This window comes from Dendrobium catenatum, unplaced genomic scaffold (genome assembly GCF_001605985.2).
Source record: "Dendrobium catenatum unplaced genomic scaffold, ASM160598v2 fragScaff_scaffold_842, whole genome shotgun sequence".
Taxonomy (NCBI): domain Eukaryota; kingdom Viridiplantae; phylum Streptophyta; class Magnoliopsida; order Asparagales; family Orchidaceae; genus Dendrobium; species Dendrobium catenatum.
In genome coordinates this window covers 409,995-423,752 of record NW_021319304.1, presented here as the reverse complement: position 1 = coordinate 423,752, position 13,758 = coordinate 409,995, and the positions used below count along the sequence as shown (strand labels likewise).

The following is a 13,758-nucleotide window of genomic DNA, read 5'->3' as shown; positions in this document are numbered from 1 at the left end:
ATGCATGGCCCTATTTAGGCCTTTGGTAAACTTATGGAAAAACCAAAAGGGAAAATTCAAGAGAAACTTACTGATTTCTAGCATAGAAAGAAAGAAACAAATAGAGTGGGGACACAACAATTTGGTGATGCCAGTAATTGAGTTTGGTCGGTTAAGCGTCGCTCTTCATCTTCTTTCACTCTTTCCCTTCACTAAAACCCTCTCTCTCTCTCTCTCTCTCTCTCTCTCTCTCTCTCTCTCTCTCAATGAAAACCTTCATCTTATTTCTTATAAACCAGATGCCATCACCTTTTCGCTCCCAATGAGAACTAAACACATACCAAATCTGAAATCTTTTTCTTTCTAAAGCGTATCAGCATCCCCATTGTCCTTTCTCATCTACAAACTCTCTCTGCTCCGTAAGTAAAGCAACCATCTTTCTCATAAACGAGCTCTTATATCTTCAATGGTTATACTCCACTGAGTACCAGAAGCGTCTGCAAGTTACAAAAATCTCACTTTTGCGATAAAAATCGCATCTTTCAGTGTATCGTGATGGCGGAGCAGCTGAGCTCGTCAGAGCAGCGGAGCAGCATATCTTCCCCTTCGTCCTCATCCCCCTCCTCTTCTTCTCCCTCGCCTCCGGGGATCGCCGCCACTGCGGGTGGAAGCAAGAGAACGCGCGAACAGAGCAAGCATCCAGCATACCACGGAGTTCGCATGCGAAACTGGGGGAAATGGGTTTCAGAAATCAGAGAACCGAGGAAAAAGTCAAGGATTTGGCTCGGGACCTTTCCCACCCCAGAAATGGCGGCGCGCGCCCATGACGTGGCGGCTTTGAACATCAAAGGAAGCGCCGCCATTCTCAACTTCCCGGAGCTAGCGGCATCGCTTCCACGTCCGGCGACTCTCTGCCCCCGCGACGTGCAGGCCGCCGCTGCCAAGGCGGCTGCGATGGAGCCTCCGATGGAGGCTGCGCCGCCGTCTCCAGACGAACTCGGGGAAATCGTTGAGCTGCCTCGGCTGGTTGACTTCGTCTTCCATGACACTGTGGTTGACTCTTGCCCCCTGTTTTGGACAGAGAAATCAGAGGACTCTGCTCTGTTTTCCGATTCTGTTTGGCCTCCCAATAACTTTGAAGCTCTGTTATGGAACTACTAAGCTTTCTCTTTCCCTTTCCTCTCTCTATCTGTTAAGGAATTCGAGAGAGAGAGAGGGAGATATTTCAAGAGTTATGGGTTGCTTGGTTTTTTTTGATTTGTGTGAATTCTATGCTGTTTGTGAATTGTGAATATGAATTTGGATTTCTGTTCTCTGTATTTTTATTTCCTTTTTGATCTTTTTATTTCTTTTATAAGATGTGAAAATGGATGCGTTGCCTTTTAGATTATTCATCCCTTGTAAGCAAATTGTAATTTTCAGGCCTTCGCAGTCTTAGGCTTCATTTGGGACGGCTTTTTTATTGCTTTCTAAAACAGAGTTTTAGTACAAATTTTTTTATTTTTGTACTAAAACTCCATTTTGAAAAGCAATGAAAAAGCCGTCCCAAGCGAAGCCTTAGTCTCACCCCCGACCAAAAGCCCTTATGATAAAGACTAAAAACTAGATGTATGGGAACAAATTACCTAAAGAATCATATAATAAAAATATTGAATGGTTCTACAACCCCCCCCCAGCTTAAGGGGGTTCCGCCCCTTTATGCAACTAACAACAATGAGTTTAACATAATATTTTCTATGTACTTGTAGTAAAGTGTTGAGTTTGTAACAATGCCCTAGATATGAACTTAATGTTATAATGAATTGTGTTTGCACTGTGAATTATGTTTCTTTATTGGGATTGAATGGTTCTTCTTTTTCTCGATAAAGGTTTAGTTAATTATTTAAAAGACACTATAAGGCCTAGTTATTATAAGTATTTTTATTGAATATTAGGTGTGATGCATTCTTCTAGTGAGATCTTGATCATATTTCACATGAAAGTTAGGAATTTAAAATTTCATAGGTTTGATAATCATGAAATATGTTGGAGACCACGAACTATAATATGGAGCATCCTGAATATAGTGAAAGGACTCTGACATTGAACGACCAAACAATTATATCACTTTTAAACAATTACTAAAATACATAGAAAAGATTAATACTATTATTAGCATTTCTTGCAACAGACACCTCTTTCTCCTTCCCCTCGAGGGTGAGAATAAGCTACATCCATCATGTGTTGGACATTGCCTTACTTCGAGGATTATTGTAATTCAATCTTACGACATCAAACTTTCTCCCCATGAGAAGAGTATTATTAGAAATTATCTTTCTTAATACTGACCTCTCTATTCTACTAGATTAAACAAATAAGATTCATTTGTGAACACCCTTTTGCCATTCAAAGTTATCTTCGAATCTAAAAAATTATCATTTCTACATGACACAAGTAACCAATGCATGCCTCAACCACTCGAAAGCATGAATATCACATGGATACTATTCGTAGGGATTGTCGACCACCTCCCGTAGAGTCAATAGGCCAAAAATGACTATTCATTTTGCATCTTATCACTATCAAGAATAATAAACATTCACATACTAGTCGATTACCCAATGCTTGTCACATGAAGTTGAGGGTCTCCGAAATGATGCTACTTATGGGGCTCGAATGCAAAGAGTACGACCGCACTATCTCGCAAGACAAAACGATCGTAAGCCTTTACACTCGACACAAGCAGGCCGATGGAAGAGCACATGGAGTAATACATACGATTAGCCATGAAGGATAGTAGCTTTCTCCTACACACTTCGATGTATAATAATATATATAACCTAAAAGTTACAAGATTTCTCCCATTCAATATATCAACTCGAATGTGGTTTATTTGATGTGGGGATCGGTTTCCTACGGGCGCAAGCTCCCTTAGTTAATTACATCCTAAGTCTTGACCTAGGAAGACTCTCGATTAAGGTTGTCATATTATTCTCTTCTTGATTTGGTGAGCAGATAAAATTTCTAAATTCTATTCTGGAGAAAATAAACTCTTCTTTTTATCCTTAGTGATAATTAGACCTTTTCAAATGTTTAAAGATATGATTAATATTTTGAGTTTAGAAATCAAATATCAAATTACTATCATAGGAGAAGTGATAGACTCAAAATACATCAGAAGTGAGAAGACACACCGAGGGGTGTATAATCTGAGCTTTTGCTTGCCTAGAGTGAGCTCCCAGCTAACATCTTAAACACAATCAATCGCCCTATATGTATACAAGATAGAAAGACTCTATCATAAGAAATCAAGAATTTATAGTTCAAAAGGGTTTCAATCAGGGACTATATAATATGTAAAAGAATAAACCTAGCGATGTATGATGCATGAAACATATACAAAATATCCTTATGTCTACTGATAGAATGCTTGTATGTGAGTAAAGTGCACTGTGAAATAAAGTGTGTAAAAATGCATGCATGACATCTATAATATAGAAAAAATAAATAAACTCGTCAGATACCCTCCAATCAAGGTATCTGCATCATAACACAATAAAAATCATCCTAGCGGTGCTCACTTGGTGTGGGAAAATAATGATGCTCATGGCACAATAGGTGGCCTACTCTACATGCCTAAATGACCCTAATGATCTTTAAAGCTCACAAATGGTGGGGGTATCATACCCAAAACCAAAAAAAGCCAAAATCCTAATGATGTCCACTTCGTGTGGAAAAATAATGATGCATATAGAACAATAGGTGGCCTACACTACAGGCTTAAAAGATTATAATGGTCTCTATGGCTCACAAAAGGGGTTCGTTAGTGCACTAACCTATGGCTAGCTACTTAAACATGCTAGAATACCTATTAATAAGATGTGTGTGATGTATAGCAGTTTCGATATGTAATTAGGAGTTTACTTTATAAGTTATAAAAATTATACCTAATAGTGGCGCTGCCACTTAAAAGCATTTAAGCAAATGATGTCGCTTGATTCTTGACCATGCAAGACCCGGTGTACCTCACAAAAAACATATGGAAACTGTTCTCCTCTTCCAAATGACAAAGAGGAGAAGTAGCCTCAATAAAAATATTCCTCTTAGTTAAAGTGTCGGTCAGCTTCAATCCACCCTGAACCAAAAGTCAGACATACGAAGAAAATCGCAAAACTGCATGTTTATGTCAAATGAATCTATACCAGCTCATTAGAGGCCTATCAGCAAAGAAATTACATCTAAAATCTTTAAAACAATGTTTGGCAATGTCTTTCCAGCTTGTTGTATCAGTGTAATCATCCACTACCGAAATATCCATAATATGTTGTCTAATCTTAGTAGGTAATGTGTTAGGCAGACACCAAGAGGTGTTCCAGTAATCTGAGACAAATCCCAGAATGGTAGAATGAGAGGGAAAAATGTCAGTCAAAGAATTTCCATCAAGCCAATGATAAAAAAATAAAAAATCTTACAACAATTCATAACAATAATATGAAATTAAAGATATAAACCTTTTGATTTTAAAGGCCACCCCACATAACATCTTCCAAAATTTAGAGGATTTATTAGAGATAGGCCTCCAAGGGGATTGGTATTTAATTCTAAACCAGTCAAAAACCAGTGAATTAGCATTGAAAAACCTCCACAAGAAAGAGCAGGCAAACCCGTGAGATAGAGAGTTCAAGTCTGGAATTCCCAGGCCTCCAAATTTAGTGGGAAGGCAAGTATTGTTCCAAGCTATAAGATGTAGTTTTTTCCCCTCAATGGAGCTATGAAAAAGAAATCTTGAGCATAGTTTATCAATGTGTTTACAGCAAGATTTAGGTATAATAGCACCCCTAATCCAATAAGCTATGGTGTTGGCAATGACAAAGCTCAAGAATTGAATACGACCTGCAAAAGAAAGAAATTTTACTTTTCAACCAGCAAGTAGAGTAGAGATTCTACTCAGTAGTGGTTGGAAGTGATAGGAATTCAGCTTTTTAGTGGAAATTGGCAACCACAAATATTTGAATGAGTGATCAGTAGGAGATAATCCAATAATGCTGATGATGTCTTGAGCAACAGGGTTATTCTTAGAAAAGAGAATAGAGCATTTCATATTATTAGTGTGGAGATCAGTAGCCATAGTGAAATTACTTAAAATCTTAAAAAGTTCCAGAGCATTAGGAAAATTGGCCAGTCCGAACACCAGGACGTCTTCATCATAAAGAAGATGATTGATAGTGCTTGACCCCATAGGGACCCCCATAAAAGAACTAGAATCCATATAGCAAGAAAAAACATCCATAACAATTGCAAATAAGAGTGGAGATAAAAGGCAACCTTGCCTAAGGCCTGCAGAGGAGGTGAAAAACCCTTCCAGCACACCATTAATGCAAACAAAGAAAGGTACATCCAAGATGCAATTCTTAATCCAGAAAATGAACTTATCAGGAAAACCCTTCTCCCTCATTCTGGAAATAAGGAAGTCCCAAGACATCGAATTAAAAGCTTTACGAATGTCTAACTTAGCATAAAATAGTTTCTTTGCGGGAGATCCATTAAAATCATTTAGAATCTCATTGGCCAGAATATTGTTGTCGGAAAAAATTCACCAGCTTGACTCTTATAAATTATATGAGGCATAACAGCTTTTAGACGATTAGCATGAAATTCTGTTAGAGATGAGATTTGAGAGAAGTAAAACAAATTTTTTTTTTAGGGGGGCACGTGCCCCCAGAGGCCCCCCTTAAATCCTTCGTATCAGCATCCCCATTGCCCTTTCTCATCTAGAAACTCTCTCTGCTCCGTACGTAAAGCAACCATCTTCCTCATAAACGAGCTCTTATATCTTTAATGGTTATCCTCCCCTGAGTACCAGAAGCGTCTGCAAGCTACAAAGATCTCACCTTTGCGATAAAAATCGCATCTTTCAGTGTATCGTGATGGCGGAGCAGCTGAGCTCGTCAGAGCAGCGGAGCAGCATATCTTCCCCTTCCTCTTCCTCTCCCTCCTCTTCTCCCCCCTCGCCTCCGGCGATCTCCGCCACAGCGGATGGAAGCAAGAGAACACGCGAACAGAGCAAGCATCCAGCATACCATGGAGTCCGAATGCGAAACTGGGGAAAATGGGTTTCAGAAATCAGAGAGCCGAGGAAAAAGTCAAGGATTTGGCTCGGGACCTTTCCCACCCCAGAAATGGCGGCGCGCGCGCATGACGTGGCGGCTTTGAGCATCAAAGGAAGCGCCGCCATTCTCAACTTCCCGGAACTAGCGGCATCGCTTCCACGTCCGGCGACTCTCTGCCCCCGCGACGTGCAGGCCGCAGCTGCCAAGGCGGCTGCGATGGAGCCTCCGATGGAGGCTTCACCGCCGTCTCCATACGAACTCGGGGAAATCGTTGAGCTGCCTCGGCTGGTTGACTTAGTTTTCCATGACACTGCGGTTGACTCTTGCCCCCTGTTTTGGGCAGAGAAATCAGAGGACTCTGCTCTGTTTTCCGATTCTGTTTGGCCTCCCAATAATTTTGAAGCTCTCTTATGGAACTACTAAGCTTTCTCTCTCCCTCACTCTCTATCTGTAAAGGAGTTTGAGAGAGAGAGAGGGATTTCAAGAGTTATGGGTTGCTTGGTTTTTTTTGATTTGTGTTAATTCTATGCTGTTTGTGAATTGTGAATATGAATTTGGATTTCTGTTCTCTGTATTTTTCTTTCCTTTTTGATCTTCTTATTTTATTTATAAGATGTGAAAATGGATGCGTTGCCTTTTAGATTATTCATCCATTATAAGCAAATTGTAATTTTCAGGCCTTCTTAGCCTTTAGATTCTCTCTCTCTCTCTCTCTCTCTCTCTCTCTCTCTCTTTCATGAAATTCAGTTACTCATAAAAATGGATATTTTAATAATTTTTTTTTAGTTTGGTACTTTTATGAGAAATACAATAGTATTAAAATTTTATGAGCTAGTACATAACTGAAATTATTTATTAAAAAAAACTAGTTTTGATATTTTGATAGTATGAAGCTAGAGAGATAAATTGGAGAGAGAAATTTGATGGTGTACCTCTTTCTAAAGAGGGATAGAATGAGCATTATATTTATTTCAGTAGTCGTCGAACATAAGTCATCATCCAATACCAGCAATGATGAAAGAGATGACTTTGGAGAATTTGAATTCGGTCAAACACGAGTTGATTCAAATTAAAGTTTTGTTAGTACCTTGGGTTGTACTCTCGCTATTAGTGTTATTCTTTCGTCAATGTTAACATATTTATGATCATGTTGTAATTTGAAGAGTGGAAGACAATTATACTATACTTGCAAAAGCAAAGTGTATGTACTATCAATCTCTTTTGTAAGTGTTATTGTAATGTGAAGAGTGGAAGATAATTATGTTGTATTTGAAAGAGCATACTGTATGTAGTATGTATTATTGTAATGTGATGAGTGGAAATGTAATTGTAAATCAGTATGACATAACAAAATGAATCCATAGGGGTAATGAATGTGCTAACAAAATGGTTCCATTAATGACATTTGTTCGTATGAACAATAAAACACTTTCAAAATATATTCCCAAACAAAAAATTTCAAGAGCAACCCAATTTGATGTAGCATGATTATTTTCAGCTATGTTGACACCAAGACATAGATGCATGTCATCTAACTTCCTAACTTCAAATTAAAAGTCTGATCATCTCTGCATAATGATGCACATACCCTCCAAGGAAACCCTCGAAGTGAGCATGTTGATATAACTTCAGACTTATCACTAGCCTTGGCTTGACCCCAAAGTTATTAGTAATGGCGGTAGATTATAGAAACTACTTGAAACTGATAGCATCATGAAAGCAAAACACCAACTTCTAATACTTTATCATCAATGTTTAATCTTTGAAAATCAATGTTGTTTAAAGCAACATTAATAGCTCTATTGGTGCCAGGACAATGCTCCAAACCTTCTAAGATCATATCAACCTTCATATCATCTTGTAACGTACTCATAGCTTCAACCCGCTGACTTCCTTTACACTGTTCTATAATTTGTTTCACCTCAGCATCACTCAAAATAGCCTTGTAGACTTTTGAGAGAAATAGCACATATGCTATAGTGTAACTTGAAGTCATGGTTAATAAGAAATGGACATATTGCTTCAACCATCTCTTTAAGGAAAAAAATAGTTAATCAAATCATTCTCAAGTTTCATCTTTTTTTATTTCTCACCTTCATATCTTCTTCTCTATTCACCATTAACTTCACTCCAATATCCCCCAAACTTAAATGTAATACAAAGTCATTCACGCTCATTCATTATAATATCCATTTAAGCTTACTCCAACTTACCCAAAATCTTTTAAAAAATAAGGTAGACAACAAAAAATACTAGTAAGAATAACTCAAGAATAAAAGCAGAGAAAAAACATTTAGGGCTTGAATCATGCCTCATGGGAGCAATAGAACGACGAAGAAGGAGCAGTTGGAACTAAGATGGGGTTTAGGGCATGAGAAATAGGGCCAGACGAGTGTTCTCACTCATCAAAAGATGAAGAAGCAGCAAAAGATCGACACACCGCAGACAAAGGAGGCACATTTGGGAGCTCTCACATCCGCCTCAAGGAGACGAAAGAGAGTGGTGGAAATGAGAAATATATAAGTTTTAGATGTAAGATGTGTATTTTAGGAGTTTTAGATGTTAGATATATAAATATGTAAATTTAGAGTGTTATATATATATCCTCACGTGTTAAAATTAATTCTAGATATGAAAAAAATACCCCTTATAAAAATAATTTGGGCTGTGCCCTCAATTTTTCTCGATTATAAAAATCTTGATATAATATTTTCAAAAAAAATCATTTTGATTGAACATTTAAAACTATTAACAGCTTAAGAAAATTTTAACAACTAAATTAAAATTTAGTTTTACCCTAACTAAGCTTACTTCTAATCAAAATTTAATTTTAGGGCAAATCTGTAAATTATCATTCCATTTAAGCTATCTGTACGCCGCAGCTTTTTACTGCTTCTTTGGGTGTATTTCCGTGGAACGGAAGCTCCGTACGTACTATACATCTGCGTGACAGTATCAGTTTTGCCCTCAAATAGACAGCTCATAGGAATTGTTTTTTTTTTTTTTTTTTTTGTGGAATTAATAGGAATTGTCTAATATGCCCTTAAATCAAACGGCTCGTAAGCCATCATTGTCTCAGAGCTTTGTACTATAATTTTTCTAGTATTTATGACCTTACACCTGTCGTCCATAAGAACGAATCTCGTGGCAGCTTTCTCGTCAGTCATCTCTGATCCTACTTTTCTTAGTAGGAGGAAATTTAACGAAGAGTACACAAATAGTGGATTGAGTTCCAAGGCAATTTATGTATGTTTGGTAGGAGAAATTATTCTATGCGTATACCGAATTTTTAGTAAGTCCAGTGTAAGACGTAGAGAAACGTCCGGTCGGAAGCAAAATCTTATCAAAAAATTTGGTATTTGCTCGATATTACTATGTATTATTTGATAATAACGATGAATACCGCTCTGTGAAGATCAATACCGAGTTATACCAAGCAATACCGAGTTGTACCGAGTTTTTTCTATGAAAAACTCGGTACAACTTTTGTATAACTCGGTATTGCTCGGTATAGCTCGGTATAACTCGGTATTGGGTCTTCACGTGATGGTATTCCTCATTATTGTTTGGTATTGATCAGTATTTGCTCGGTATTTCTCATTTTTTGGCGCGATTTGGCCTCCGATCGGACGTTCCTCTACGTCCGGTCGGAGGACGTAATAATTGTTCGTGTATACCGGAGGGTCCGAATGTTAATCAGAATGTGTCGTGTCAAATGGTACATACGGTACTGAGCACCGGTACCTAGCAAAAAAAGTGACATGACATGTTCTGGTTGGACTTCAGACCCTGTCCGGTGTCCGCACAGAATAATTTTTCGTTTGTTGGAGGCTTTACTGCTAATCAAGTGGTTATGAATTTGAAGTTTACATATATGATGAGTGTATGAATTTGACTTAATAGCTCTCAAATGCCTTCAAAAAAAATTTCAAAGACGTTTTGAGATGCAACAACTATTTATGTCAATTTAGATGGTATACTTATTTTGTAATAGTTGTGAGGAATTTCATGATTCATTTATTTAATTTTGATGTAACTTATTACTTTAGTGTTTGTTAAATTTGTTACATTATATAGCTCATCATGATTGTTGGTTGGTTCGGAGCTAGCTTAGACTACCAGTCAAGAGATCTTGAGTTCGAAGCCAAGAGATCTTGAGTTTGAAGCTCGTATATGTGATGCGTGTACGAGTTTGCGTTTAATTAATAAAAAATTTCAAAAAATAATTTATTGCATTGGGACGATATGCTCTTTTGATTTGTTACATTGGGACATTGGGTTCATAAGATTCACTTAATTCTACAATTGCGTGGAGATTAAGGCTTTGTTTGGGACGATTTTTTTACTGATTTCTGAAGTAGCATTTCAGAACAAATTTTTTAAATTTAAAAAATTTTGTACTAAAAACTATTTTAGAAAGCAATAAGAAAGTCGTCTCAAACGAAGCCTAAATATTTCACTAATTAAGCTTTTTTAAAAAAATATAATAAGAGATAATACTTCATAAGAACAAAATCTTATTTTCTTCCACTTCTCTCATTCTCATTATTTTCTTATAGTTGTTGAGCACTTGTAGCCTTTCATTTATTCTGATTTAATTGTAGTAGTATAAGGTTTTAGGTGTGAATTATTAACTCTAAATAAAGCTTTGAGTTCAGAAGATCTATACTAACATGAAAAATTTAATGTAAATGAACATTGAGTTAAGTAGTCATCATATTGAAAAAGCAATTATTACTAAATATTGAATATTTTAAAGCTACCAAATTTGAAAATTATGACAAAATATTATTAAAATTTGGTTAAAAATTTTAGAAGCCATAATTAAAAGAGAATATCACACCTAAAATATGAGAATTTTCACGTGAAAAATCTGATTTTGATAAAAGACGCATTCCTCATAATTAATAAAGACATTAATATAATAAATATTAATCATAAAATATTAAATGAGTAGTAATAATTATGTTTGCTTTGAAGAATTTATTTTTAACAAATTTTAATCATTATTAAAACATAAGTTGACCTAAAAAAAAAACTTTATGTCCTTAATCTTATCCATGCAAATGTCCTAACTAATCCCTTCACTATTTTTAAATAGGAATGTGTACTCTCTAAGTAGTATAAGTTGGAGCTAATGAGCCTGATGAATATATTAATCTGTGGTTAGAGGTGCTTTTGGCTTATTTGCAAGCATGCCTAAGTAGCTAATGAGCTTATTTTGATTCTTATCTCATTGTCAATGGAATCAATTATTATTAGAGAGAATTAATATATTTGAAATGTACCAATATAATTGTATTGACATTCTACTTTTCTATTATTGCTTGTAATAATTAGTGATAATATTTTTTTAATTAGAACCACTTAACCTAATCTAAAACAACAAGAAGATATAGGTTTAGTACCCTATGGCTCACTTTTGTCATTAGTTATTATAATTAATCATTTGTACTTTGTGTGTGTTGCACTAACCATAATTATTTTTTTTATGCTGAAACAAGTTTAATTAAAAGATATTTATTTTACTTGTAAAATTAATATTAACATAAAGTACTAATCATAAGCCAAATGCACTAAAAAAATGGAGCTACTATGCTCTCCTAATAATAAAACTTTGGAGATGAGCTTATGAAGTGAGAAAATGGTGGGCAAATTGAACTAAAAAAATGGAGCTACTAATCATAATCAGAGGCAGAATCCAGTATCTTGTTTAAGGGTGAGCAAATTGATCATAGAAAAAAATTAATACTAAAAAAATAAAATATATAGTACATAATTTAAAGCAAAATTTTATATTTCATCAAATATGCTCGTTAAATTATATATATTCCACTCATTAATGTCATAATTCAAAATCCAAACTATTTAATGATTGCGAATAGGATTATTTTTCAAGATTAAAATAAAGATGAATATGTAATTACTTATTTGTATTGCTCGACCTAATAAAGTTCATTTGCGTGATTGCATCCTCAACTTCCTTTTCCCCGACTAACTAGAAATTCAACAATTAAATTTGATCGATAATTGAATAGGCATGAAAAGAGAGTGGGAGAGGGGAGACCGAGCATAGAGGGGAGACGAAGCACTCAAGGTGAACGATGAAAAAAAAAATCTTTCTAAAAGAAAATATAAATACTTAATAATTGATAGTATGGATGAATGATAGCATCAATTATAAATTTTATTGAGGAAATCTCTTGCAATAAATTTTTTTAATTAATACATGATGTTGAATAATTATGATCATTAAATATTTTCAATAGAATATATATATTTAATTTTAACATATTTAATTAATATGTGTAATTATACAATAAGGACTTTTTTGTATTAATTGTGTCAAATTTAAATAGAATTTTCAATCATGCGTGGGTTTATCTAATTTATTATTATTATTATTATTATTATTATTATGGGTAAAAAGATTTATTCTGGAGATGTAAAATTACTATTTTATTTTATATATTAAGTAAAAATTTCTATTTTAAGAGCCCTCGGTTGTACGTGGATCTGCACTAGTCTGATTAAATTATTAATATGTGGTGAGATACCATAAGACCAACTAGCCCGAAGAGAATTGACATGATTACAAGGGAGAGCCTTCAACTGTGCAGCCGACAAATGTTTCAAGAGACACAACATATGAATTCACCATCCTAAGAAATTTTAGGTACAACGTAGCACTAGAAGAATGAAATGCTTTCCTCGTCAGCTTCTCTTTCAATGCTTTGAGGGAGAGTTCCCAACGATGAGGAGAAACTTGATTGCAAAGAAATATCTGATAAAATGACATGATGGGCCCATGAAGATTACACATGCTAATCTGAGAGGTACAAGAGAATATTAAGTTTGAAATCAACCAATGTGCGGACCATTGGTATGAGAAGTCTCAAGTGATGACTTTGAAGAGTAATGTTTCGTTTGTGATGGCTTTCTTACTGCTTCTTGAAACGACTTTATAGTATAATTTTTGTACCGAAAAGTCACTTTAAAAAGCAGTAAGAAAGCCATCACAAACGAATCTTATGTCTTGAGCGTTGGATTCTGCCTTAGTGTTAGCATAAGTATCTCGCAACGAGGATGCCAAAATTCAAATTTGTCACTTACATGATCTAAAACTAGAAGAAAATATTTGACATCATAATATTTGAAAATTTGCTTATCAATAAAAAAAAGCCAAAAATGGTAAGCAACAAATGCATCAAATAATAATTTATTGATGTTTCATTTGCATGAAAAAGCATTTGTTTTTTTACATAACAGTCCTTCAACATACATTGCCGACCATGGCATAGAATATCTCTGAAAAAAGCTTTTAGTTTCAGTCGTTTTATTGGACCCGAGTAAGGTTAGTGATGTCTTTTCACAATTCCCACATATGGGACGACTTTCGATTTCGAAAGACCGTTGAAAGCGATTGTCGGCATTAGGGCAGCGAGCCACGTGTCCTTCCAACTGGCAATACACTAATTTTTTAAAAAGTGTGAAAAATAATAAATTTAATATATGTGAAATTAATTTCGATTTTCTTACAATAATTTTTAAAATTTTTTATCAACTAAAATAGCGGATATTCAACTGACCTTTTACTTTCCTGTAGCCAGATTTGCTGCGTTGAAAGTCATTGTTAAATTTTGAGATATAATCTTGAAGGGGCACAAATCTCGATGAATATTTAAATTGA

At 35.3% G+C, this 13,758-nt stretch overlaps 2 protein-coding genes across 2 annotated transcripts; both read left to right on the top strand.

Moving 5' to 3' along the window:
• Window positions 1-1,364, top strand: LOC110098115 (dehydration-responsive element-binding protein 3-like). Its single transcript, XM_028696782.1, has 2 exons — window positions 1-398; window positions 526-1,364. Exon 2 carries the CDS (start codon window positions 535-537, stop codon window positions 1,138-1,140), a length of 606 nt encoding a protein of 201 aa, XP_028552615.1. The 5' UTR covers window positions 1-398; window positions 526-534; the 3' UTR covers window positions 1,141-1,364.
• Window positions 1,365-5,502: 4,138 nt separating this feature from the next.
• LOC110098141 (dehydration-responsive element-binding protein 3-like) lies at window positions 5,503-6,754 on the top strand. Its single transcript, XM_020824867.2, has one exon. It carries the CDS (start codon window positions 5,886-5,888, stop codon window positions 6,489-6,491), a length of 606 nt encoding a protein of 201 aa, XP_020680526.1. The 5' UTR covers window positions 5,503-5,885; the 3' UTR covers window positions 6,492-6,754.
• The last annotated feature ends 7,004 nt before the right edge of the window (window positions 6,755-13,758 follow it).

Excerpts from the sequence above, each read along its gene's own strand:
- LOC110098115 (XM_028696782.1), top strand. The coding sequence starts at position 535 with ATGGCGGAGCAGCTGAGCTCGTCAGAGCAGCGGAGCAGCATATCTTCC.
- LOC110098141 (XM_020824867.2), top strand. The coding sequence starts at position 5,886 with ATGGCGGAGCAGCTGAGCTCGTCAGAGCAGCGGAGCAGCATATCTTCC.